General features: G+C 42.8%; 1 protein-coding gene across 2 annotated transcripts in view; it reads left to right on the top strand.

The window, feature by feature from the left end:
- Nucleotides 1–26,662, top strand: part of ADK (adenosine kinase) — a 280,019-nt gene that overhangs the window by 83,354 nt on the left and 170,003 nt on the right. For both annotated transcript variants that reach the window (XM_032231651.1, XM_032231652.1), the window contains exon 4: nucleotides 7,374–7,452. In XM_032231651.1, the coding sequence (XP_032087542.1) occupies nucleotides 7,374–7,452 (79 nt within the window). The remainder of the gene's footprint in view (nucleotides 1–7,373; nucleotides 7,453–26,662) is intronic.

Here is a 26,662-nt window from a genome sequence, read left to right as displayed (position 1 = left end):
GAGATAAATAAGTTGGGAGATTCTAACATTAACTGTTTGACAGTAATAGGTCTAAAATAAATATTTGTCAGTGGTTGATATTTAAGTTAGATTTCTGTATATTTTTTTGAATTTAAAGATGGTTTAAATGATTCTTATTTACCAAGCAGATATGGAAATCAGAGAACATTGTTTACTGATACTATTTCATGCTTTTTAAAACATTATTTTGATAACCTACTTTCCTCTCTCAAGGTAAGCGTGGCATATAACATTCCCCCTGTTAGGGTGGTTGGTAATTCCCCCCCTCCGCCCCAAAATTACAATCAGTTATGTATTTTTGCTTAACCGAACATGTCATTTAAAACTATTTTGTGCAAAAACTCTAAATTCTGTAAGATATTAAAATGGTCTCTCGACACGAAGTCTGGTTTTGTGGTATCTTTATGCCAGGCAAATGTTTTTTTTAATCCACCTCACCCCACTCAAAAGTGGTTGGCAGTTTGAACAACAGGATTAGATACTTGTGTTTTCAGGCCATTCCACATAGCAAAAAAAAAATCCAGTTTAATCTCTGGTTTAAAGTTTGGAAAAGTTGTTAATCTACCACTGCTTCTTTGATCAAAGTGCTTGTATTTTGGGGGAAAAGAGATGTGATTTTGAGTTAAGCAAGTAAATTAATTAAAGAAATGAAGTTAAAACACCCCTTTCTCTTACATTTCAAATTTGATACCGTGTTTCCCCAAAAATAAGACAGGGTCTTATTCCCCCCCATATAAGTGTTTAGCCTTATTTTCTGGGGAGGTTGTATTATTTTTTAAAGTGCAGGAGGCCCTTTAACCTCAGCCCACCGATCAGCTGATCCAGAAAGGGCTGGAAATTTTGTTTCTGGCACACACTTGCCAGCCCTAGTATCACTGGGCCTGCTGCTCTTTTTGTGGCCGCCATTAAGAGAAGGGGCGCAGTAGCTGGGGTTTGTGGCAGCAGCCTCTGTGAGGCTGTTCAGTGTGGATGGCAGGTGCATGTGGGACACGTGAGGCATGTTCCACCCTTCCCCCCCCCCAGGAAATGGTGGGGACCGGCTGCGCATCTGTTTAAATATTTTCAGGGAGGACTTATTTTGGGGAGAGGGCTTATTTTAGCACATGCGCTCAAAAGTCTGATTGGGTTTATTATCCGGAGAGGTCTTATTTTCGGGGAAACAGGGCAATTCACTCCTAAGTTTAGCAGAATCATTGCAAAATCAAGATTTTATAATCATGAGTAAAATGCTGGCCACCACTGTAGATGGAGATGCCAGATTATTGTTTTGGGGGGAATTGTTTTGTTCCTGTGACAGAAATAAATGAATAAATAAATACACACACGCTGATTTTGTTGGCTTTTAAAATTAAAACAAGTTAGATAAACTGAAATATACGACACGCTAAAAATAATTGAGATGCAGTATCTTGGCTCTAAGCATCATAGTCTCATAACTGAAACCAAACCTTCATATAACTTGTTAAAAAAACAGTTTCATTTCACATAAGCAGAGCTGAAATTAATCTGGTTTTAGCTTTGCTTAGCTAAGGTGCTGATGGCACCTAATCTTGTGGTGAAAGAATCCGGGTGAGGCTGGCTGGTTCCTATATTATAATTTTGTGTTACATCCTGTGTCAAGACTGACTTGTTAATCAGTGATGATAAATCTCTTGTTTTTAGTGGAACAACTGATGTTTAGCTTTGAAGACATGGTTTTGAAGGTCTGTGGTTTTTTTATATATATTATTATTCCTTAAAGTACAGAATACAGAATAACAGGGACCTTGTAGGTCATCTACTCCAACTCACTTTGACAACAATCTTGTTAGTGTTAGGTTATGTTTATTCAGGTATAAAAAAGTGGAAAGCCGTTTCTAGATAAATGTAAGTTTGCTCCTTCACTTGCTGTATAAAATTCTCACAAAATAAGGAAGGAGGCATTGATTGACCCTTATTGTGATGTGCTCTTGTGCTGAATTCAGAACAAAACAGTCCCATTTAGGTCATTGAGAAGCCTTTGGAGGGTTTCAGGTACTCTGTGGTCCAGGGGTAGAAAGCTTAGAGCTGTGATGGCAAACCTATGGCATGTGTACCACAGGTGGCATGTGAGTCATTGCCCCAGCTCAGCTGCACCGCGCATGATACGCACCTCCCGCTGGCCAGCTGATTTCCAGGTCTCGGCCATGCATGTGGGAGGTGCACGCGGGGGCACCGGGAGTTCACATGTGCGCATGCATGAGGGGCAGGGGGAATGTCGTTGCCCGTACCCCCCCGGCAGCCCGTGTTTGGTCCCATGAGGCTTCTGGGAGGTCTACCAGGGCCAAAACAGGGTGCAGAGGGGTCGCACGCACATGCATGGGGGAGGGGCACACAGGGAAAATTGCATTATGGGTGTGGGCACACGCATACGCTGTCACGTGCATGCATGCGCTTTCCCCACATGAGGACAAAAGGATTAGCCATCACTGGCTTTGAGGGATAATGCGGGTAATCCTCAGTTTACAACTGGACAATGGTCGTAAATCATATCATTGCCATTTTTAAGATCTTTTTGTGCAGTCATTAAGCAAATGCAGCTAAATGAATCCATTGTTTTCTAGTGGGCATTTTTGTTGGAACTGGGTTATAAATAGCTTTTTGGGGAGGTCTGCTGTAACTACAAATGGCTGTTTGGTGACCAGTGGTTAAGTGAAGACCGACTGCAGTTGGAAGTTTTCAATCCAGCAGCCGGCAATGTTCAGGCCACATAGAAATGTTGCACAAACTTTGAGTTGGTGCCTCCTTCTCAAGACTAGGAAGAGAATGACCCAAAAGTCTGTTGCCAATTACCTCCACTAGACCAATAAGATTCCACAGACTAGGCCTCCTCCGAATTCCATCAGCCGGCCAGTGTCGACTGGCGACTACCCGGAGGAGGGCCTTCTCTGTGGCTGCTCCGACCCTCTGGAACGAACTCCCCGTGGAGATCCGTACCCTCACCACCCTCCAGGCCTTCCGCATAGCCCTTAAAACCTGGCTGTTCGGACAGGCCTGGGGCTAAAGACTTACAGCCACACCTCGAATGGTATGAATGTTGTGTTTTTTAATTGTGTATGACCTTTATGTTTTGTAACTTTGTTTGTCTTTCCCCTCCCTTGAGTTGTGAGCCGCCCTGAGTCCCTTCAGGGAAAAGGGTGGCATACAAATAAAGTAAAATGAAATGAAATGAAATGTTGACTTGAAGGAGCACAAATTAAAAATCCTAGGATTGAAAGGCTGTGGCTGACTGACATATTAGATTGGTTCCTGTGTACAGTAGTGCAACTGAATAGAGTTAGCAGTGTGTTTACTGGCCAGATGCCCTTCCTGTCGCCAATGCGGAGTTTTGTTCAAAAGATATATTGTGCCCAGAGAGAGAAATATCAGCCTCTACCTGGGATCGAACTCATAGCCTCCTGATTGTGAGGCGAGAGCTCTACCTCTAGGCCACCGTACCTCTCCTAAGTATTATAAATAAATTCCCATTAAAAAAGCAAAGGATCCATTTAATGGAGTTCATCGGTATACTACTAAAACTCTCATGTCCATAAGCTCTAATTGTGTGAAAAAGTGCATCATAGGGCAAAACTTTGTAGCTGCTTGAGTGCTGCTGTGGTTTTATCACTGCTGGACTGCTGTAGTCACAGGAATCTCATTTTCAGCATTCTGTGACAGTTTCTCAGCCACTCATACAATCCCTTGCTCTGTCCCACAACTACATCTGTAAGTAAACAGTAAACACCATCACATTTGGTAACTTACCTGTAAAAGAAAACACAGTTCACAAGGAGTAATTTTATGTTACAACCTATATTTACTTCTACATGGCAAAGAATTTAAAAATATTAGCAAGATCAACATGTGTTTCGATTACTCAAAATGCTTCTCAATCTCTCGAAATGTGCTCAACTAACTCTTCTTCCTCTCAATACAAACTTGCTAATGGCAGCCACCATGGAAATTGTGTCTGCTGTTTAATTAGCTTTCTTCAAGTCTCTATGGCTAAAAGATTTTTTTTAATCCTAATAATTGGATATTGAAAATACAAAGCAGTATGGAATTAAATTTCTGTTTTGTTCTGAGCATTGAAAAAAAATCTGGAACATGGGTTCTTATGTTATACAGCCAGAATTGTCTTCTGTGAAGTTTGTCATTTTGGATAAAATATTTCAACTGACAATATATTAGGGCCTGGTCTCAAAAGATCTCCTCAGGCAAGTTAGATGACCAGGACAAGCACAGGAGGATGATACCCCTGCATTGTACACACAGGTAGTTTTCAACTTATGTCCACAACTAAGCCCAAAATTTCTGTCGCTAAGCGAGACAGTTGCTAAGTGTGTTTTGACCCAGTTTATGACTCTTCTTGCCACTGTTGTTAAATGAATCACTGCTGTTGCTAAGTTAGTAACACAGTTGTTAAGTGAATCTGGCCTCCGCATTGACATTTCTTGTCAGAAGGCCGCAAAAGGGTATCGCATGGCCCCCCAGGATACTGCAGCCGTCATAAATATGAACCGCTTGCCAACCATCTGAATTTTGATCTCATGGCCATGAGGATATTGCAGTGGCCGTAAGTGTGAAAAATGGTCGTAAATCACTTTTGCAGGGCCGTTGTAACTTCAAACAGTCACTAAATGAATGATTGTAAGTTGTGAACTACTTGGGCTGTATTGTGATGCAATTCTCCTTTGGATAAAATTGTCTTTCACGATTGATTTAGGACAGTGATGGTGAAACGTTTCAGCACTGAGTGCCCAAACCAGAACGTGTGTGCGCATGCGTGCGCTGGGCCCTGGTTTCTGGGTTTTTGGCGCCCACAAAGACCAACTGGTGCGCCGGAAACTAGAAGAGCTGTTGGCAATGGCGCATGTACCCACAGAGAAGGCTCTGTGTGCCATCATGGATTTAGAACTTGTAGAACAAAATGCAGAATTTTTTACAGGGGAACCAAATTTGCCTTGATTTAGGAATGATGTGGTGTTGGAGTGTTCAGGAATTGGGGTTGGTAAGCAGAAAGATCTAGAACAATTCTTTGGAAGAGGAACGATAATTGGAGAAAACCAGAAAGTTGGTCTTCTATTGGGAAGCAGTCTTTTGACCAGAAAGACTGTCTTTTATTGACTTGGTTCTAGCCAGGGGTGAAATCCAGCAGGTTCTGGCAGGATCTGGAGAACCAGTAGCGGAAATTTTGAGTAGTTTGGAGAACCAGTAGCAGAAATTTTGAGTAGTTCAGAGAACCAGCAAATGCCACCTTTGGCTGACCCTAGAGTGGGGTGAGAGTGGAGATTTTGCAGTATCCTTCCCCTGGAGTGGGGCGGGAATGGAGATTTTGCAGTATCCTTCCCCTGCCACACCCACCAAGCCATGGCCACAGAACTGGTAGTAAAATTTATTTGCATTTCACCACTGATTCTAGCTATTCTCAGCAAAAGAGACCTCCAAGAAGGGCAGGCACCATTCTCTCCCTTACACACACACACAGTGAAGTAGGAATTGGAGCTGAAAGTGTAGGGAGACTCCAGATTGAAAACAGGAATGGTGTCAAAACTTTGATTAAATAAAACCAGTAAGAAGCTTTCAAAACCTGATCAATAGGAAATAAAAATCGAAGCCATCCTTCCCACAGCCCTTGTGGGAAGAGCCCAAAGGGGGATTCCATAATCCAGAGCTAATTTGTAAAATGCTAAAGTACTAGTTTCAAGATGATTTACATTAGCCTTGATTTAAGAGTTACAATTTAGATTTGCTTATTAATGTTTTCGTGAAGGACATTTAAAAACCAATTAGCATGAACTCACAGAGTTTTTTCCAAACGGAGTGCAAAGTTATTAAATATTGACTTTGCAACTTATTTAGTCTATTAAATTGTCTTATGTTGCCTTATAAATTGCCCTGTTTGTTTAGGTCTGATTAGTGCCCATAATCTCATATAAAGACAAAGCAAATTGAGCTGTTAGAACTTGAGAGTATTTTAACTCTTTCAAATAACAGTGAAATAGATTGCCATTATGAGTTCTCATTTCTCAGCCTTTTGTCTAAAATCCAGCGTAGCTTGTGGAATTTTGGGGATCCTTTCTACTGTAATTTGATCTTTATAAGTGCCAGATTTCATGCCTCTATCCTAAAGAATATATTTTTTCTTCTGTAGTTTGGCCACTGCAATCATATATAAAAATGTTTTCTCATGGTTTCCTCTGTGGGTTGAGCAAAATAGAAAAAATTGGGGGGGGGACCCCATTCATAATGCTTTAACAGTTCCTGCTTTATCAACCTTGTCTCTTGCAAAAACAAGTGCCGTGTTTCCCCAAAAATATGAACTACTCAGAAAGTAAGTCTCAGCTTGATTTTTACATGTGTACCCCAGGCGTAGGTTCCAGCTTCTGTTACTGCTGGTTCACTCAGGGATGCGCTTTGGGCACACACACGCTTGATGCGCACTACGCACACATGCACAGTAGTAAAAAACTAGATGGTGCCTATAACCATCTACTGCTGATAGAAACAGTTCAGGGGCGTGGCCAGCCAAGTTACTACCTACTCCTCCAAACCGGTAGGAACCCACCTCTGGTGCACTCAATATAAGCCCTACCCCCCAAATAAGCCCTAATTAAGTCCCCACCCACTCCAGGGTGCACAGGTAAAAATTAAGCTAGGGTAAGGATGGGGTGTGTGGCGCTGCCCTACTACCTACCTTTGGATAGTTGCAGCCAGGCCTTGCACACTTCAGCCCATTTCATTTGCTGCAGCCGGCAAGGCTTTTCTGAAGTTCTCTATAGCCAATAACAGAGCTCTGGGTTGATCCGGAGCTCTGTTATTGGCTGCAGGGGTCTTCAGGAAAGCTTTGCTGGCCTTGCCAGACGAAGAAGTTCCTGAAGGCCTCTGATAGCGAAAAAGAGGCCGGGGCGACATGCGCAAGTAAGGTGAGTCAGTGGATGACATTCCCCCCCCCCCACTGAAAATAAGACCTGGTGCCTTTTTTGGTGGCAAAAAAAAATTATAAGACAGGATCTTATTTTGGGGGAAACACGGTAATAGTCTATTGTAGTTGATTTCCTACTGAACTGTTGCTATATCGATGTCTTAAATCACGGGTGTCAAACTTGCTGCGTCACGTTGATGTCATGCAAGGTATCGCAATTTTTTTTGCCTGCACGTAACTGGGGTGGGTGTGGCCTTTGCGTGATGCACCCAGCCCGCGGACCCCCAGTTTGACACCCTTGCCTTAAATTGAAATCCTCACAACGTTCCATAACATGAAGTTTTGAAATATACAGAATCACAAAATGTATTCTCTTTTTTTTCACCCTCTTTTTTTCTTCCTCTTTTTTTCTTCCCCTGATCTCTTTCAGATTTGAAGAACTGGTGAGAAAATTCAAGGTAGAATATCATGCTGGTGGATCTACGCAGAATTCCGTTAAAGTGGCGCAGGTTTGTCCCCTTCACAATGAATTACATCCAGGTTCAGACTTAATGGCAGAAAGATGTTTTTGATCCAAATATGTTTATTTATGTAGCATAAACACAACATTATACGAATGTACCTTATTGTTGCCAATGGTATGAGAGATGGCTGTCTGTACAAATGATCATCTGAAGTTGCAGCCGCTCTTCTGTTTCTGGGTTAAATGTGTAAATGTCCTATTTTAATTGAATAAGATGCTTAAATATTTCAGGGTGTCGTACAGTTGGGGATTTCATTGCACTTCAAATGTGTCCTTGAATAAAGCCAACAATTGTTGGAGGCTAAGCTTCATTCTTAATCTTATCTGAGATTTCATATTCGTCGAAAGAGTAAATATCTGGAAGATTTACCACCTAATATTGGATTAAAAGTTTGAACAAGATTGGGAACAGATTTAAAACTTACCGCAATTGGAGGAAGAATCTTGCCTCAGGATTTTCAGGGGCACCTATTTGACAATATCTCCCTTCCAATGTTGAAATTAAGTGGTTTGGGAGCTGGTTTGAAGAGGTGGAGGCCTGGAGAAACAAACACGACAAAGGGGAATGAAGATCAGCAAAGAGTCTGAAAACATTTTGAGCAAGACTGCATAATTGTAAACTATTAATCTGAAAGCCATACATACGACCAGGGGTGTCAAACTCAAGGCCCAGGGGCCAGATCTGGCCCACCAGTACTTAGATCTAGCCTGCAGGGCCACCCTGGAAACAGCTAAGGACCGGCCCACAGTGCTTCTACCAGTAAAAATGGGCTCCTGAGCTCCATTTTTGGCTGCCATGCCCTCCTGCAACCGTTTTCACTGGCAGAGGGTTGCAGGAGGCCGTGGCAGCCAAAAACGGAGCTTGGGAGCCTGTTTTCTCCAGCAGAGCGCTTGGGCTACCACAGGGACCTTCTGACAGGAGTGACTTCAAGCTGGCCATGCCCAGCTTAGCACTCCAAGGTCAAACACAACCCTGATGCAGTTCTCAATGAAATCAGCGCCACTCATGTTAAGGGCATCTGTGGTGGCCCAGGCGGGGTTAGTCGAATTCATTGCTGGAGACCATTGTGGTCGAAAATGGAGCCTGAGGGGTTAGTACATGGCCCGGACAGACTCCGTTTTTGGCCATGACGCCTTCCTATAGCCCTCAGGCAGTGAAAATGGATTCCAGGGAGGCCACGCCCGCTTTTTTGATATTGAACATATTTTGAGTTACACATTCCAGAAGTTTAAAATGCATTCTGTAATTATTTGACTAGCTGGCAATCTATACCAGACGAACAAAGATGGAACCCTTTAGAATTAAGGGGTGATCATGTGGTGAGGTGGTCACATGATCTTTTCCAGGTGAAGGAACAACAAACCAAGGATTGCACAAACATGTGGAAAGGGTGGCGACAAGAGCTTCCTCTCTCATCTGGCCCTTGCTGCTGCTTTTTACGTCTCCTTTCACAGAAGAGCCTGCTGTGTCACACCCCAGTGCACCATCGTCTGTGTGTGTGTGAGCATGTGAGGCCCGTCATTAATTTGCACATTTGGCAATTATAATTAGGAATCCAAAAATGGATCATTGGCTTTTATCCGGCACACTTAAAGAGAAAAGGGACAGATGGTCCGAATGGCAGCGAGACATCATCATATGAAACAAAAGTTAGTAAGCTAGCAATACGGGGGGGGGGGGGGGGGGGGGACACTTAAAAACTGGGATTTACTCTCAGTGGAGCAGACAATAGCAATAGCAATAGCAGTAGACTTATATACCGCTTCATAGGGCTTTCAGCCCTCTCTAAGCGGTTTACAGAGAGTCAGCATATTGCCCCCAACAATCCGGGTCCTCATTTTACCCACCTCGGAAGGATGGAAGGCTGAGTCAACCCTGAGCCGGTGAGATTTGAACCGCTGAACTGCTGATCTAGCAGTAGCCTGCAGTGCTGCATTTAACCACTGCGCCACCTCGGCTCCAGGAAACCAGGAAAGCTTACAACCAGCTAAATCTTAGCATCACTTTGAGGGTAAACCTGGGGAATATAAGCTTAAATAATGTAAAAGCAGCAAGAAGTCCGTGAAACGGACTTTGTTTAATGCTAAGGCAGTAGAGCCCAATAAAGAGAATAGGGATGTTCACAACAAAGACACACAAAAACTGAATACAAAAAAAATTGGCAAATCTTTTGCCTTTGCTGCACTGACTTGTATTTTTCCGGTTGCACAACGAGTTGGATTTGAACTCAGACTTTGAAAATGGTTTTTGGGGTTTCTGGCAGCCTCCGGAATCGATAAGTTTAGTCATTGGAATGGTCTCTCAATCTGTATCTTCGGAAATGAACAAAGAGCCTTGATCAAGGAAGTAGACACAAGGACCAAATAACCAGAATAGTCTAATTATGACTCAATTAGAGATTCATCAGGCGTTCTTGGGAAACATATGACCTGACAGGACCTTCAGAGTTTCAGGGTTGGGACTTAGGCAAGCATCTCCCTGTGTCTGACTTAACATTCAACTGGGTAAGAAATCCCTGATGATTATATTTTTCAAGCATTAAGATGAGAGAACGAGGCAGATTTATGCTATTTTCATATTAGCTACGAAGAAAGGGATGCGGTGGCTCAGTGGCTAAGTTGCTGTGTTTGTCGATCAGAGAAGTCAGCAGTTTGGCAGTTCGAATCCCTAGTGCCGCGTAACGGAGTGAGCTCCCGTTACTTGTCCCAGCTTCTGCCAACCTAGCAGTTCAAAAGCACATAAAAAATGCAAGTAGAAAAATAGAAATCACCTTTGGTGCGAAGGTAACAGCATTCCGTGCGCCTTTGGTGTTTAGTCATGCCAACCACATGACGACGGAGACGTCTTCCAACAGCGCTGGCTCTTCAGCTTTGAAACGGAGATGAGCACCGCCCCCTACAGCTGAAAACAACTAGCACATATGTGCGAGGGGAACCTTTACCGTTACCTTTTAGCTAAGAATAAGGTTCCCCCCACCCCCTTGATAACTATTCTTTAGTCTGAAACTGCTTTGCAACTTATGGGGTGTTTTATGTCCCATAGAGCTTATACTCTCAAGCAACTTTGATAATAAAAGAGAATATTTGTAGCTCAGGGTTGACATGAAGGGCCCTTGGTGCTCTTTGAGCTTGCTTGTTTTCTAGCAGACGTTTCATTACCTAAGTAGGTAACATCAGTGCTGATAAAGGAGTGTAGTTTGCTGTCAGTTTACATTCTGCGGACTTGCTCTCTCAGTGTTGGTGGGGATGGTCTTAGAGATTCTTTGCTTGGGCTCTTTGCTGTTGGCTTCTTTGCCAGTTCCTTGATCGGAGTATTGTTTACTTGATTGTTGGTCTGCGGTTAAACTTGGAATTCATCTATGTGGATCTGTGTTCCGATTACCGGTGGAGAAGACTTGGGTCTTTTTTGTTTCCTGTTGGGCTGGTTAATTATCTCCTTTCCATTTTTGGCTACCACGGCCTCCTGCAACCCTCTGCCAATGAAAACAGAGCTTGGGAGGGCAGAGTGCAGACGGGTCCTTCACCGTTTCCAGGGTGGCCCCATGGGCCAGATCTAAGTACCCCACGGGCCAGATCCGGTCCCTGGGCCTTGTTCAACTCCCCTGGTCTAAACTATATTTTGTACAGTTTCTGTTTCAGTTCCTGTTTCAAGGATATTTTTAAGGCACTTTGAAGATCCTTTATCCTTATTTTCTTCTATCCGCTTTCCTACATCCTTTAGCATCTGGGTTTTTTTCCCCATAGAACCATTAATCTACTTCCATTTCATATTGTATTTCTTTAAACAATGACTTTTTGGGAATACCATTTATCTGCTATTACAGCTAAGTGACTTTCAAAAGCTTCTTATGATGCAGAAGAGAGAGATGGCCGTTCAAAGAAAAGAGGAAAAAGTTATTAGGTGAGAGTGTCTGAGCTACTTCTGCCGAGGACGAGAGGATCCTTACTGTTGAGCCCACCGACTCTGCTCTCTCTGCCAGGTCCTTGGGCTGTGTTCTGACCTAGGCTTCCCCAAAAAGCACGAAACAGATTCCTGGTCCCGACAAAACCCCTTTTATTAAACGAATGTGAATTCCTCTCCTTCACATTCAGCAAAGCCTGGTAAACAGTCTTTCAAAGGTGAATTTATGACCACAGACCTTATCTAGCTTGGAAAGCTGCCATGTAAATATTTTCCAAATGCAGTGCAGTACAAGGAAAGACTTGGCACAGAGTCTCTGAGATTCACGGACAGATCTTCACACTCAAATTGTTTCCTGCAAAAGCCCACCCCCCTTTCGCTCCCCTTTTATTACCTAGGGGAAGGGCCATTCACCATCCACCTGTGACTTTACTCCCAAGTCGCCCCTGATTCCTTAGCTGTTCTTTTCTTCTGACAGCTCTGCACATGCACACACTGGGAACAGGCTCCAGCTGTTCCTCTGCCTCACTGCTGTCTAGCTCCAAAAGCAGCTAAGAACTGCTAGACGGCCTTGGTCCCCTCTCTGCCTCTGATGCAGAGCCTTCGTCCGAGCCTTCCCCAGCCTCCAGGACTGGCCCATGTTTCTTCCCAACCACCTCACTGTCCGACACTGCTACCAGCTTCGCTGACTGCTGGCAGACCACAACAGGCTGCTCCTGAAGTATACAGGAGAACTCCTGGAGAAAAATAATTTGCCAGGAGATGGTTGCTCTGTGCAGTCACGGATGAAGGGTGCACAGAATAATTAGGAAATTTTTCTCTAGTTTTTATTGCAGGCACCGTATTTTTCGGAGTACAAGACGCACCAAGATTTTGAAGAGGCAATTCTTTTTAAAGTTTTGCATTCTGCAGACCTTCCAAAAACGGCCAGTTTCTTGTGAAAACGGGCCCATTTTCTGTCAAAAAAGGGGCATGCATAGCCTTTAGGAGGCTTGTAGAGTGCTCCTAGGGGCTGTGGGGGCAAAACCGACCTGTTTTTCGCTCATTTTAGCCCTCCCCAGCCCCAGAATCTCTCTGAAAGCCTCCTAAAGGCTATGCATGGCCATTTTTGCAAGGGGGAGGGGCAAATGGACTTCAGAGAAAAGACAATATCTACATTATTGCTGACTGAAAATCCCTTATGGACTTTTGCTGTGAAAAAGGAAAAAAATGAACTTATGATTTCTAGTTTTGATGAGACAGGATAGAATAGATTATAGAAAGAAGAGAGTGGTGTTGTAACCATAAAGTATGAGGTAAATTTATAACTGTATTTAAAACAGGTGTGAAGAAGAGAGGAAGTCTCTTTGTATCTTCTTTCATTTCTATTTTTCTTTTCCCTTCCCCCTCTTTCTTTCGCTTCTAGCTTTCTCTTTGATTTCTCTCTTTTCTTTCTTTTTACTTCATATCCTACTTCATTTACTTCATTTACTTCATATATGGGGTTAAAGACCGTAACCCACCCGAATTGTATGAATGTTGTGCTTTTAATGATGTACTGTCTTATGTGTTAATTTGTTTGTTTTCCCCTCCTTTCAAATTGTAAGCCGCCCTGAGTCCCCCCCAGGGAAAAGGGCGGCATATAAATAAACTACTCATACTCATACTCATATTACTTTCTGTACGTTTTTATCTTCTTTCTTAAACACCCACATAGACAATAAGAGGTGGAGCTATAATTGAGAAGACCCAAGCATGTTCTCCCTAAAGTTGGAGCCTTGGCAAGTCCTCTCTCCCAGATATTGTAGAACAGGGGTATCAAACTCAATGCCCATAGAGGTGCTTACATCTGGTCCGCGGGGCTACCCTGGAAACAGTGAGGGACCAGCCCACGGTGCCTCTGCCAGTGAAAACGGGCTCCCAAGATCTGTTTCCAGCTGCAACGACCTCCTGTAATCCTCTGCCAGTGAAAACGAAGCTTAGGAGGGCTGCATGCAGCCCTTCCAAGCTCCGTTTTTGCTGGCAGAGGATTGCAGGAGGCTGTCGCAGCCGGAAACGGAGCTCTGGAACCCATTCTCGCTGGCAGAGCTCGGGGTTGCCACAGGTGCCCTCAACATGAGTGACATCAAGCAGGCCTTGCCCTGTATGGCCACAGCCACCCCGGCCCCCCGAGGTCAAACACAACTCTGATGTGACCCTCAATGAAATCGAGTTTGACACCCCTGTTGTGGGAGAAGCAATACAGAACATGCTGACCAGTGGTTATCTCATCACATTGGAGTTGGATATTAATGCCACAACCCACAACTCGGGTTCTAAATATTTCAACATTTTGATTGGTGATTTAGAGGAAAAGTTCTATTTGACCTCTCTAGTAAGCAGAGAGGCCTAACTAACCATTTTAGAAACTAGAGAGTTTGGAGAAGGAAGTCACATTATGATCTGACCATTATTATCTAGATCTAACAGGATGAATCTGCAGCTCTAAAGTCCCTTGTACTATTATCGCAGACATTTCTCTATTTTTTGCAAATTCAGAAGGGGAAAGTTGCCAAGCCTTACTACTAGCCGGCCAGTTTTACAAGAGTGACTATGTGAGGATTATAAAATTGATCAGGTTGAGCATGGCTCAGTGGTGGGTTCCGGCAGAGACTACTGCCGGTTTGCTTAGGGGTGCGCCATGCATGCGCACTTCAAGCCCATGCGAAGTACAACTAAAATTGCTCTGTGCATACGCCGAAGCAAAAAACAAGATGGCAGAGCTTACGGTGCCACCGGGAGAACCAGTTCAGGGGCGTGGCAGGCCTGAGTCGCTGCTGGTTCCAGTGACCCAGGCTGCCAAACTATTACCGGTTCAGCCAAACTGGTAGTGCCACCACTGGCATGGCTACATTCTGCTTGAATAGATTTTGAGCTAGTTCTGATTTGATTCTAGAATGCCTGGTTAGCACAAATTCCCATCAGCTTTAGATTTAGGACTATGGAAGTTGACACGGGTATTAGCAGAGCCTTGGGATGGAAGCTGTTCTGCGTCATCTCAGCCCTTCTTGGGAGCCATCCAAAGTCCTTCATCTCCCTCTCCCCTCCTTGTGGCTAACTAAATATTTGGCAGCCCTACAATAATTCAAGAGGATATTTATTTCCTTCTAAGAAATTTCATCTTCTTTGTGGGTGGGGGATGGATACACCTTAAAAAGGGTGGGGGATGGATACTTTTTGACATTTTCTTTCATTCTGAATTGCATGTTTATAGTATGAATGAAAGGTGATGCAGCGGCTCAGTGGCTAAGACGCTGAGCTTGTTGATCAGAAAGGTGGGCAGTTTGGTGGTTCGAATCCCTAGCTCTGCGTAACAGAGTGAGCTCCCGTTACTTGTCCCAGCTTCTGCCAACCTAGCAGTTCGAAAGCAGGTAAAAATGCAAGTAGAAAAATAGGAAACACCTTTGGTGGGAAGGTAACAGTGTTCCATGCGCTTTCGCAGTTTAGTCATGCCGGCCACATGACCACGGAGACGTCTTCGGCCAGCGCTGGCTCTTCGGCTTTGAAACAGAGATGAGCACCACTCTCTAGAGTCAGGAACGACTATCACATATGTGCGGGGGGACCTTTACCTTAGTATGAATGAAAGTTTTCCTTTATTTGTGTTGCTGAAAGGTAGTCTGTTTTTTTTTTTTTTTTTTTTTTGCAGATAGCAAAATTTACTTTTTAAAAAAAAACTTAATTTCCTACTGGGTGCTTCTACAAAAAGATGTGTTTCAAAACTGTAACTCAAAAGGTGTAATTTTTTTCTTCCTACAGATGGGAAAATAATTAGATTAGATCCAGAGATGTCCCAATAGAATTCTCCCACTTGCTAAAGAGGGTGGGAAAGTGATTCCCTCTAACCCACTCCCCATTCCTCCTCCTGTTTGCATTTCTTAAAAGTCTGTTTTGAAGAGATGGGGAGGGGGGAGGGAAGAGCACTCTGAACAGCAGGAGTCCTGAGGGTTTAGAGACGGGAGGGTGGGTAAATTGGATTCCCACTCCCACCCACTGAGGAGGGTCTGCTGAATTGCAGCGATCTCTACCAATGGAAGAGTCTGACTTGGTTCCAGGCAATTGTCAATGTTCCAAAATAAACTTTTGATCAGGATGTACCCAGAATGGAAACCAAAGCTAAATAAAATCATATTCTAGAGAAATGTGAATAGTATGCTCAATTGCAGAAAGTGCTTAATCCCATTGAATCTGAGAGGGGGGGGGGGGAGGAATTCCAGACCAATTTTTCTTGTTCTACCATGCAATAAATGTTGATGGTCAAGTGATGTGATTGTTGTGACCCACCAGCGGAGCTGGCAGCAGATTCGGACAGTGAGGAGGTTGGGGAGGAACAAGGCCCAGTCCTGGATAGTCTGGGGAAGGCTCTGATGAGGGTTCTGTGTTGGAGGCAGAGAGCAGGCCAGGCCGTCTGACAGTTATCAGCTGGCTTCGGAGACAGACATCAGTGAGGCAGACAAACAGCTAGAGCCTGTTCCCAGTGTGCACATGTGCGGAGTTGCCAGATGAGGGGAACAGCTAAAGAACAGGGTTGACGTGGGAGTAAGGCCACGGGTGGATGATGAATGGCTCCTCCCAGAGGAAATAAAAGAGGAGCAAAAGGGGAGTGGAATCTGCAGGAGACAATTAGTTTGCTTAATTGGTTGATGACTCTCTGAGACTCCTTACCAAGTTTCACAGATATTGGCCTGGCAGCCCTCTAAGCCAGATAAGGTCTGTGACTGTAAATCCTCCCTTAAAAGACTTTCTTGGATGTGAATGAACAGAACTCACTGTAAATTAATAAAAAGGGGTTTTTGTTGGGACAAGGAGTTTTACTTCATGCTCTTGGAAAGCCTAGGTCAGAACAGTGATGGATTTAATGCTACCCACCACATCCCTTGCAGAAAAATCGGAGTGCAGCCCTTTCTTGACCTGTAGGAATTACCATCGAAGTAAGAGGTTGATGGTTTAATGGGGCTTTAAAAAAGAGGAGAGAAACCAAGAAGCTCCTTGCTTCCGCCTTCCTATAGAATGAAATAAATGAGGAAATGGTGGCCTGCAGCTGATTCCAAACATAGAACAGGTGGAAGACCAAATCCAGTATTTTTAGTTAATTGGACTATTGGACTTCATTTCCTGTTACTTTATTGAATACTCATCTTTAAATGTTAAAACATTTGAAAGCTTCCTTTTATCCTGCCCTTTTACCTTCCTGTTAAACACATTCTAAGGGGACGCGGTGGCTCAGTGGCTAAGACATTGAGCTTATCAATCAGAAAGGTCGACAGTCCAGTGGTTCGAATCCCTAGTGCTGTGTAAAGAAGTGAGCTCCCGTTATTTGTCCCGGCTTCTGCCAACCTAGCAGTTCGAAAGCACGTAAAAATGCAAGTAGAAAAAAAGTTACCACCTTTAGTGGGAAGGTAACAGTGTTCCATGCACTTTCATCATTTAGGCATGCCAGCCACATGACCACAGAGATGTCTTTGGACAGTGCTTGCTCTTCGGCTTTGAAACGGAGATGAGCACCATCCCCTAGAGTCGGGAACGACTAGCGCATATATAAATAAATTCTACTTCTCACTTTTGTACATTCAAATTTCACATACTTTCTCCCTATAATACAATAAAGAGCCTTGTGAACTAGGGACATCACATTTTCTCCCCCCCCCCCTTTCAATAAAACATCATCTTTTCAGTCCTGGTCTCAATAGAAAGTCTAAAAAGGAAAGCATATCTTAAGCTTCAATAGAATAACTTTTTAACTTGAGCAAATAAACCATATTTACATCCTTTCCTTTTGACAGTGTTACTTTTTACTTCATTCAAATATGGTTGTAAACCTTCAACAAGAATTTTCAAGCCTCTTTTTGAGATCCAGTAGGAAAAAAAATATCTATGTCATTTGCTTGGTTTGTCATTTGCATTTTCTTTTTAATTTTAAAATCTTAGCCAGTTTATTTGTAGATCCAATGAAACATCCTTTTCTAAATCATTCTCTTGGCTTGTCAGCTGTAAATCCACTTTCAATGCCATCTCTATCTTGTCAGATAAAAATTGTTCTATATTTGACATTTCTTCAATAACATTTTTTGGATTTAGTTTATCCTTAGAAGCATCCAAGAGTAGAAGCATTGCTGACATTGCTGATATCGTGGCTACAATTTTATGATTTCATTTTTCAAAAGTCTCCTTCAGTATTTTTATAGTTATAATGTTTTGCACCATTTTACAGGCCTGTATGTCTTCCATGTACCTAAAATATTTAATCTCCTCTAGTGTCCAGTTTTTGAAATTATCAGTTTTATCTACTTCAGGGAAGAAATGGCAAACTGATTGGATCTTCGGGATTACTCTCTGGACAAGGAAAGGACTTGGGATTACCCATAAATGCTCCAGTCATTGTTTCATGCAAGGATACCATAGTGCTCTCTGAAAGGTTTAGAGCTCTGGGAGATGAGGAATTGCTATCTCTGTCTAAACCATAGTCATTGCTTTTATGGGTCCGTATACATACTTTCTTAGTCCCTTTTGGAAATTACTTGCTAACTGCTTTTCAAATATTAGGAACATTCAGAATAACAGGTTTTTACTAGACAGGGTGAGTTTCTTGTAGTCCTCAGTGGAAAAAAACGTTTTAAAACAAAATTAAGGATTTACTATAACCTATTTTTTAAATGAACACCAAATGGTGATTAGAATATTGATTTTTGGCATGTTAACAAACAGACCAAGCGTCCAGGTGGAGTTGGAATAAGATTTTGCAAGTAATTACAGCTGGAATTGAGAAGAGTCATAGCTACATAATGATTTTCAGAAGAAATGATTTTAATAAATTTGGAAGAAAGAAGCATCTAATGACTTCAAATTCTATTGATACATTTTTTTAAATAAGTATAAAAAGTTCCATCTGTCTGAACAGCGTGTGGTCTGGGCACAGTTAGTTTTAAGTAGAGATACAACAATGATCAAAATAATAATCATAATAAACATGTCAATATTAATCACAAAGTAATAATGCAATTCATTTATCCATCTTAAAAAAATTTCAATATAATTTTTTTATTATCTTTTTAATCTTTCTAATTTTTAACCCCTATTTCTATCAGTTAGCCATTGGTAACACAAGTTTTACCAAACAAGATAAAAGGTATTCTGTCTTGTCCTTTCCTTTTCTTTTAAATGTTAATCTGTCCATCTCAGCACATTCTAATATTTTTTAATAACACTTTCCTCTATAGGGATCTCTTCATTTTTCCATTGTTATGCAAACATAATTCTTGTTGCCATTAATACATGTAAAATTAAGTATATATTCCCTTTATTATACTGTTCTGGTAATATATCCAACAGAAATATTTCTGGTTTCCAATCTCTGGGTTGCTTTATCATTTTTTTCTAACCAAGTATGTATTTCATTCCAGTATTTTTTTGCCTTTGGGCATGTCCACCACATATGATAACGTGAACCTGATATCTGATTGCAGTTCCAACATTTAGCTGTTAAGTTTTCAAACTTCTTTACCAATATTTTGCGACGTTTTTCCCATTCACGTGACACATCCGGCCCACAGGCTGTCATTTTGACACACCTGAGCTAGATTATACCTCAAGTACTAAGGGAACTAGAGGATGTGATCCAGAGTTGGGTTCTGGCTGCCGCTACTGCAAGTTCGCGTAGTGATGCCCTGCGCATGCACGGTTTGTACATGTATACATGCATGCACAGTGCAACAAAAAGAAGGCAAAAGCAAGATAGTTCCATCTATGGCACAGCCAAGAAAACCGGTTTAGGGGCGTAGCAGGCCTGAGTTGCTGCCGCTTCCAGCAACCCAGGCCACCAAGTTACTACTGGTTTGGCCAAACCAGTCTGATCCGGTAGGAACCCACCTCTGATGTGACCACAGAAACAGCTTTGGTCCTCTCAGAGAATTCTTGAAGGAGAAGTGAGGTCTCAGGAGAGCTGTGAGAAGCAATGGTCACATCTTTAGAAGGAAGAGAAACCCTCTCAGCTGATCACCTTATTTCCTTCAAACAGATTATCAAGCAGCGTGGTTATGAGTACTTTGGATAGGCACGCTACAATCAACAGCAACCAGCATGAGTTCATTGCAAATAAACCATGCCAGACTAAATTTATTTCCTTAGCCAGTGGTGTTATTAGCTTAGTCAATCAGGGAAATGTCATATAGACATCCTAGAGCCACACCAAAGCCAAGATAAGGAAGAGAAGAACAGATCTACAAAGCCAGGAAGCTCAATCTAGGATACTGGTAGGGGTCCACTTAGGTGGTCAAGCCTTCAATTTTAGCTCAGCTGAGGCAAATTGAAATATCTAAATATAGATGAGCTACAATGCTAGCACAATTTAATAATTTACCTACTGCCGTTCTGGAACAGAAGTATAACTCCTAATAATGAATGACTTTGTTGCGTGGAATGGGTAATGTAAAGACCGATGCTCACTTTTCCCCTTTTTATAGAGATATTTCTGCATGCCGCTTAATAGTGTTGTTAGCAAATTGTCAGGACAGCCAGATTCATTTTAATCTTGGGAATCTGCAGTTTGGTAGAACTGATAAAGTCTCTCTGAATGTTTCTTATTTTCTTATACCAGAAGAGAATAACTTCTTAATGGCCTGTGACCATATGGAATATGTTCCCTGCTATTTCATACCTATTAGACATTGCTATTATTAAATATTACAAATTATATATTATTTTTGATATGCTTTAATATAAATACTGGCTTTAATGCACCAGTGGAACAGGCTTTGTTTTCACTTTTATATTGTTAAAAGGCCTCACAGATTTAATTATTTGGATTGATTTTATAGATTTTAAGTTCATAATATTAACATTTTATTCATACTTGTAGGAGTATTCTATTAAGGTGTTACTATTCTTTAACTTGTTGTACGCTTGCCATTATCTATTGTGATTTGCAAGCTGTCAGCTAGTGAGTAAGGCAGAGTTCTCGTTTGCTAGAAGACATCAGACTGAGGATGGAATGCAGAGGTGGTATTCTACCAGTTCGGACCGGTTCACGGATGGCCCCATCCACCCACCCCGGCTCTACGGCATCCCATTTGTGCCTTTTTTTCACCAAAAGTGCATGCGCAGAAGACTGTGCGCATGCGCAGAGGTGGGTGCGTGCATGCTCACATTTGTGAACTGGTAGGGAAGGTAAGTGAATACCACCTCTGCTGGAATGGCATCTGTCCGAGGTGCTCAGACAGGGGGACAATTCACCGTCCCTCACTTGGGGGGCCGTACCAACTAGGTGGTCATGTGACTGGGTGGGTGTAGCCAATTTAGCACTCCATTAATCAATACACACAAATTAAACTTTAATTTGTTATACTCCTGGATGTGGAAAGCAGGTTAGTAAAGGGATGTGGCTGCCTTGGCTGTATGTGTGTATGAGGGACTTCTCTCTCCCTCCCTCCCTCCATCCCTCTCTTTCTCCCTCCCTCCCTCTCCCTCTCTCCTGGGGAAGCAAACACCCAGCCCGTTTTGGCTTCCAGAAGGCGGGCCAGTGAATAGGTGAGGCGACATGGGGCAGCGTTGTTGTATCTGGTCTGTGGACCGTAGTTAGAGGACTCCTGCTGGAATGGCATTTGTCCGAGGTGCTCCTGTACAAGTGATCCAGGAGTTGCAGAAGACCCAACCTTGGCAACGTTACGATGTGTGGACTTCAACTCCCGGAATTTTCCAGTAAACGGTCCTGGCTGAGGAATTCTGGGAGTTGAAGTCTGCACATTCCAAAGTTAAATGAACTTTAAAATAGGCCACAGGTGAGCCGGGGAGGCGTGGCAGTGCTGGCCTGTCCCCGCCCTCCCCTCCCAGGGCCTCCCTCACTCTTGAGATTCCCTGTGTTCCATTTAATGACCTGTGTAATCATTTAACAAATGCAATTGGGAGAACAAGCAAGCCTTCCATAATGACTAACACAACTTGCAACCATAATGGGCAGTCTACCTTACAGTCATGAGTCAAAAACTACTAATTGTTCATCATACTGCTTGTAAATCTAGAACATATAATTCCCAAGTTGACATGTAATTGGGGGTGGAAAAAAGAAGTTTTGTGTGCCTATACATAGACATTTTCGGCATTAAAAGTTGCTTCAGTGCATGGGAATGAGTGAATTTGGGTGCAGGGGGAAATACATTCTTAAATTTCCTTCTTCAATATTCTTCCATCCTGCCTTACCTGTTTCTGTATGTGTATCTACTTGAATTTTATTGTCTGTTGCATTGGGTCATTATAAAATAAAACATAGTTCCAAAATAAGGGATATAGATGCTAACAGTCGACATAAAAGGATGATGTAATTTTAGAAGAGCAAACATTAAATCAGAAACATATGGTTGTTCATCACACAACTGTCATGAGATATTGCAGTACTTTAATCTGTGTGAAATTTAAGAATGGGATATAGAAATATCTCTGGCTTTTATATAAAGTCAACATAATGTCTTAAAACTAGCGCATTTGGCGAAGATAGTATTCCTATATTAGTGGGTTTATTTTAGTATATTTTATTAGCGTGTTTAATTTTATATTTGTTTTTTACTAAAATATTTTTCTACCACTTCTCATTGCAAAACTATTCCAATGTGGTTTTACAAAGTCTGTAATGAAAAACATTTGTTTATGAATGACATCTTAAAGAGAGTTAATGGCTGGGAAAAGCCTACTTAAAAAGATAACGGCAGAGAGACGGATGGTTAAGGGATAGCAAATATAAGTAAATTATAAATAAATAAAGTGTCAAGATCTGCCTTAAACAGATCAGCACTAGGCATGCAAAAGATCACTGCACAAAGACTCCTGCCACCAGAGAGAACATCTTGTTGTGGGCCGCCAGCGCTCAGTGGACCTGACAGCAGATTCAGAAAGTGGGGAGGAACAAGGGCCAGTCGTGGAGTCTGGGGAAGGCTCTGATGAGGACTCTGCGTCGGAGGCAGAGACGCGGCCAGGGATGTATGCCAGTTATTAACTGCCTTCAGAGTCAGACTTCAGTGGGGCAGAAGAACAGCTGAAGCCTGTTCCCAGTGTGTGCATGTGCAGAGCTGCCAGGAGAACGGAAGAGCTAAGGAACAAGGGCCAACTCGGGAGTAAAGGCACAGGTGGACGGTGAATGGTCCCTCCCATAGGGAATGAAGAGGAGCAAAAGGGGGGTGGGTTGCAGGAGACAGTTCAATTCATTTGAGTGAAAATCTGTTCCTGACTTCTTGCCAAATATTGTCTGCTACAGAGTGGCATTTGGAAGATATTGGCCTGGCAGCTCTCCAAGCCTGATAAAAGTCTGTAGTTGTGACATTTCTTGAAAGACTGTTGGCCGGGACTTTGCTGGCAGGAATTCACTTTAAACTAAATAAAAGGGTTTTTGTCAGGATGAGGAGTCGGCTTTGTGCTTTTGGGAAGCTAGGTCAGAACACAACTTCTGTGTGGCACCGCCAAATAGCAATCCTTCAGCCACAGCATGGAGCAGCTCCTCTTCCAAAATCAGTGATCAGGAGGCTAAGACAAATAAGACCTTCTCTAAAGTTGTTGACTTCTAAAAGACCTTAGGACAGTTTTTCCCACCCCTTGGCAAATTGAAGGTGAGTGAACTTCAACTCCCAGAATTCTCCTTGCTGGCTGGAATTTTGGACATTGAAGTCCATATACCTGGAAATTCCCAAGGTTGGGAAACCTTCCTTTAGGACTTTGTATACTGATACCAACACTAGAGGTTTCAGGAGGCTTCCATGAAGCCGCCAGTGGGCGAAAACAGCCCAACGTGCAAACTGAAAGTTTGGGAACAGAATTCCGGGTTGCCGTTGAGCCATTTTTCTCCCTCTGGAGGCTTCAGGATGGCGAAAAACAGCCCAACGCGCAAACTCTGTCGCTTTAGGGAAGCCTCCGGAGGGCGAAAAACAGCCAAAAATCAAGGCCAAAAATCAGCTGACCAGGCCGTGCATGCACTGAAGCTGACTGGGCAATGCCTTGTGTGCCCTCAGAAATGCCTCCTTGTGCCACCTGTGGCACGCATGCCATAGGTTCGCCATCACGGGTGTAGGGTCTCCTGCTTGGGCAGGGGGTTGGACTAGATGACCTACTAGGTACCTTCCAACTCTGTTAATCTGTTAAAAAGGAAGGTATTCATCATAAAAAGAATTCTTCCAAGCGTATTATTGGGTTTTTTGATGCATCTTTTTAATATATTGCATAGTTCAAGGCAGTGAACCTACCTAATAATGTACTTCCTGCCTCCTCTATTTTTTTTATTTCCTATTCAATTTCCTAAGTTTGAGCCCAACTCCAACTATTCTTTCCTAGATAAAGATGAGAGATAAATGTGAAAAATAACAATTTCTTAGCCACTGAATTTGTGCCTTACATGGATTTTTGCTCGTACATAATTACTTTGCCATAGTTTCAAATTGAAAGAGATTAGACGACCACAATTGTAAGTGGCATGAAATCAAAGGAAAAAAAGGTAAGAATGACGGTTGTTGGTGGGTAAAAATCAGTTTGTTTCCAAGATCGCTGCCTGTTCATAGGTTTTAATTTTTCAATCAAATTTAGATTGTTGGGGGTTGCTCCTTGTGTTGCCGTGTTAATTCCTATAATGATTGGGGTGGTAAATGTTACAGTAGAGTCTCCTTTTAATGCCATGTAAATAGAACCATCAATTTCCTCCTTTAATTTTGCTTCTGACATTCTAATTTGTTAGCATTTTTCATTCGTGCGGTGCCTGAAGCTACTTTGTTTTTAACATGCTATATTGCGGAAATAAATTTGCATTAAACGTCATTTTATCATCCTGACTGCCTCATATTCTGCACCTTTCCTCTGTTTCTATGGAGAATAAATAAATTACATGTTGTAATACTTATAAAATCATGTAATGATATCATTAACATGTTAGCAGAGTACTTAGCAAAAAAAAATGTGTTTTTTGCTTTAACTGTAGGATAATGTTGAGATTTGACTTGGCAGAAATTATGAAGTGCTTGAAAATACGTTTGCTTAATTTTAAACTTGAATATATCATTGCATTTTTCTTTGAATGTCTTTTCATTCAAATTATCAGTTGCATCTTTATGAAGGACCCAGAAATTAATATAGGTTAAATATAGGCAGCAAAATCAGTCCTGTAGGCTGACATACCTTCAGGTTGTTTTCTTGCTGGTATGCAAATTTACTCTTGTGATGAATTCTCCTCCCCCCACACACACAACATTACGCACATTTGGACCCAAAAAAATTCCAGTATGTAGTTTCCCTCCCTCCTTTTTTAGAAAATTTGTGTTTAGAAAATTTAAGGTAATTTTTGATAAATAATTTATAACTCAATAGCAAGATGCCCTTGTTCACCTCTAAGACTCCTAAATGAAATAGGCGTGGTTAGAGGAAAAACAAACAGGACTGCAGAAAAATCTCTTAAGAAGCTGGTGTCAGAATAAATGTATGAAATGCATCTGTGAAATGACTTGAATTAGCAATGATATCCCAATATTGTGGCAAATCAGGTTATCCACAGGTCTAATTTTGATTCTTGAAGACAGTTAGCATCCACCCCTATTAGAAGTATGAAATATTTTAGGAAATATTAAAAAGCCAGAATATTATATTTACCTGGATGAGAAAAGGAGAAACGGGTTTTTAGAGACAAAGAGTAGCTCCCTGCCTCCAGCGTCAAGACTGGGCCAGTCTATCTACAAAACAAAACACCTCCAGCTCCAGGGTGATGGGATTACCCTGGAGGACAGAGAGCTGTGACCAGGGGGGCATTTGCCCAGGTTCGCCTGGTGCACCAGTTGCGCCCCTACCTGAACCGGGAGGCTCTCACAACAGTCACTCGTGCCCTTGTGACCTCTAGGCTGGAGTACTGCAATGTGCTCTACATGGGGCTGCCCTTGAAGAGTATTCGGCGACTTCAGCTAGTCCAGAATGCGGCCGCACGAGCGATTGTGGGTGCACCTTGCTTCACCCACATAACACCTATCCTCCGCGAGCTGCACTGGCTACCTGTCGATCTCCGGGTGCGCTTCAAGGTGCTACTTGTCACCCATAAAGCCCTACATGGTAGTGGATCTGGGTACTTGAGAGACCACCTACTGCCAATTACCTCCACACGACCTATTAGATCTCATCGATTAGGCCTCCTCCGAGTTCCATCTGCCGGTCAATGCCGACTGGCAACTACGCGGAGGAGAGCCTTCTCGGTGGCAGCTCCGACCCTATGGAACGATCTCCCCGTGGAGATTCATACCCTCACCACCCTCCAGACCTTCCGCACAGCCCTCAGAATCTGGCTATCCCGTCAGGCCTGGGGCTAAGACTGTAACCCGCCCGAATGGTATGAATGTTGTGTTTTTAATTATGTATTGTCTTACATGTTAAAAGTTTGTCTTCCCCTCCCCTTTGGGTTGTGAGCCACCCTGAGTCCCCCCAGGGAAAAGGGCGGCATATAAATAAACTTCTACAATCTACAATCTACAATAATAGGATTATCTATCAGCAGAGCTCACCACATGGCACAGCCAAGCCCCTTCATTACATCACCCAGACAGGTTCAACCAAACTTCATTCGCACAAACATGACTCCACATGGGAGTCTGGCTGCAACCAATAGAATACATTCCTTGCCACAGGAACAGGAAGCTCAAGTTCAAAGCCCAAGAGAGGGTATAAATAACACTCACTCTCCACTCCAGTGGTGGATTACGGCCAGTACGCCCCAGTACGGGCATATCGGTGCCTGCTGGGAGCATCAGGTACCATTCTGGTACGGTGTTCCGGAGGGCCCGCCCATCTGGGCCATTTGCGCACATGCACGGAGCATATGGCGCTTGCGCAATGCTCCACCGAGCAGCTGGAGCGTCACAGACAAGTGCATGTACATGTGGTGGTCACCCGGTTCCGTCGCAGGGTGCTGGTTGCGACGGGAGCCTGAACCCACCACTGCTCCACTCCATGTGGTCAGCTACCCAGAATCACACCTGCTTGGTGGTTCTGCTTCACCATTAAACCATCCTTCCAAGCAGCCTCCATGTTTTCAGTGTCTTTCTCTGCACTTGAAACTGAACCCAGATGGACATTTCTTCCAACAGTATCTTGTTTAGCTCTTCCTCCAAAGAAATCATAAATAAATAAATCATAGAATTGCTGAATTGTATCACATCCCTAACATTTCAAAACCTTGTGTGTTGGGTCTCAGTTTTGGTTTCTTAATATAATTGCCTGTGGTGATAAATAGATTGAAAGAACAATTAAAAAGCAGAAGTAGTTTGCATGCCATGTC

This window comes from Thamnophis elegans, chromosome 15, assembly GCF_009769535.1.
Source record: "Thamnophis elegans isolate rThaEle1 chromosome 15, rThaEle1.pri, whole genome shotgun sequence".
NCBI classification, from domain to species: Eukaryota; Metazoa; Chordata; class Lepidosauria; order Squamata; family Colubridae; genus Thamnophis; species Thamnophis elegans.
The sequence above is the reverse complement of the archived record's forward strand: the minus strand, read 5'-3'. Positions and strand labels throughout refer to the sequence as shown.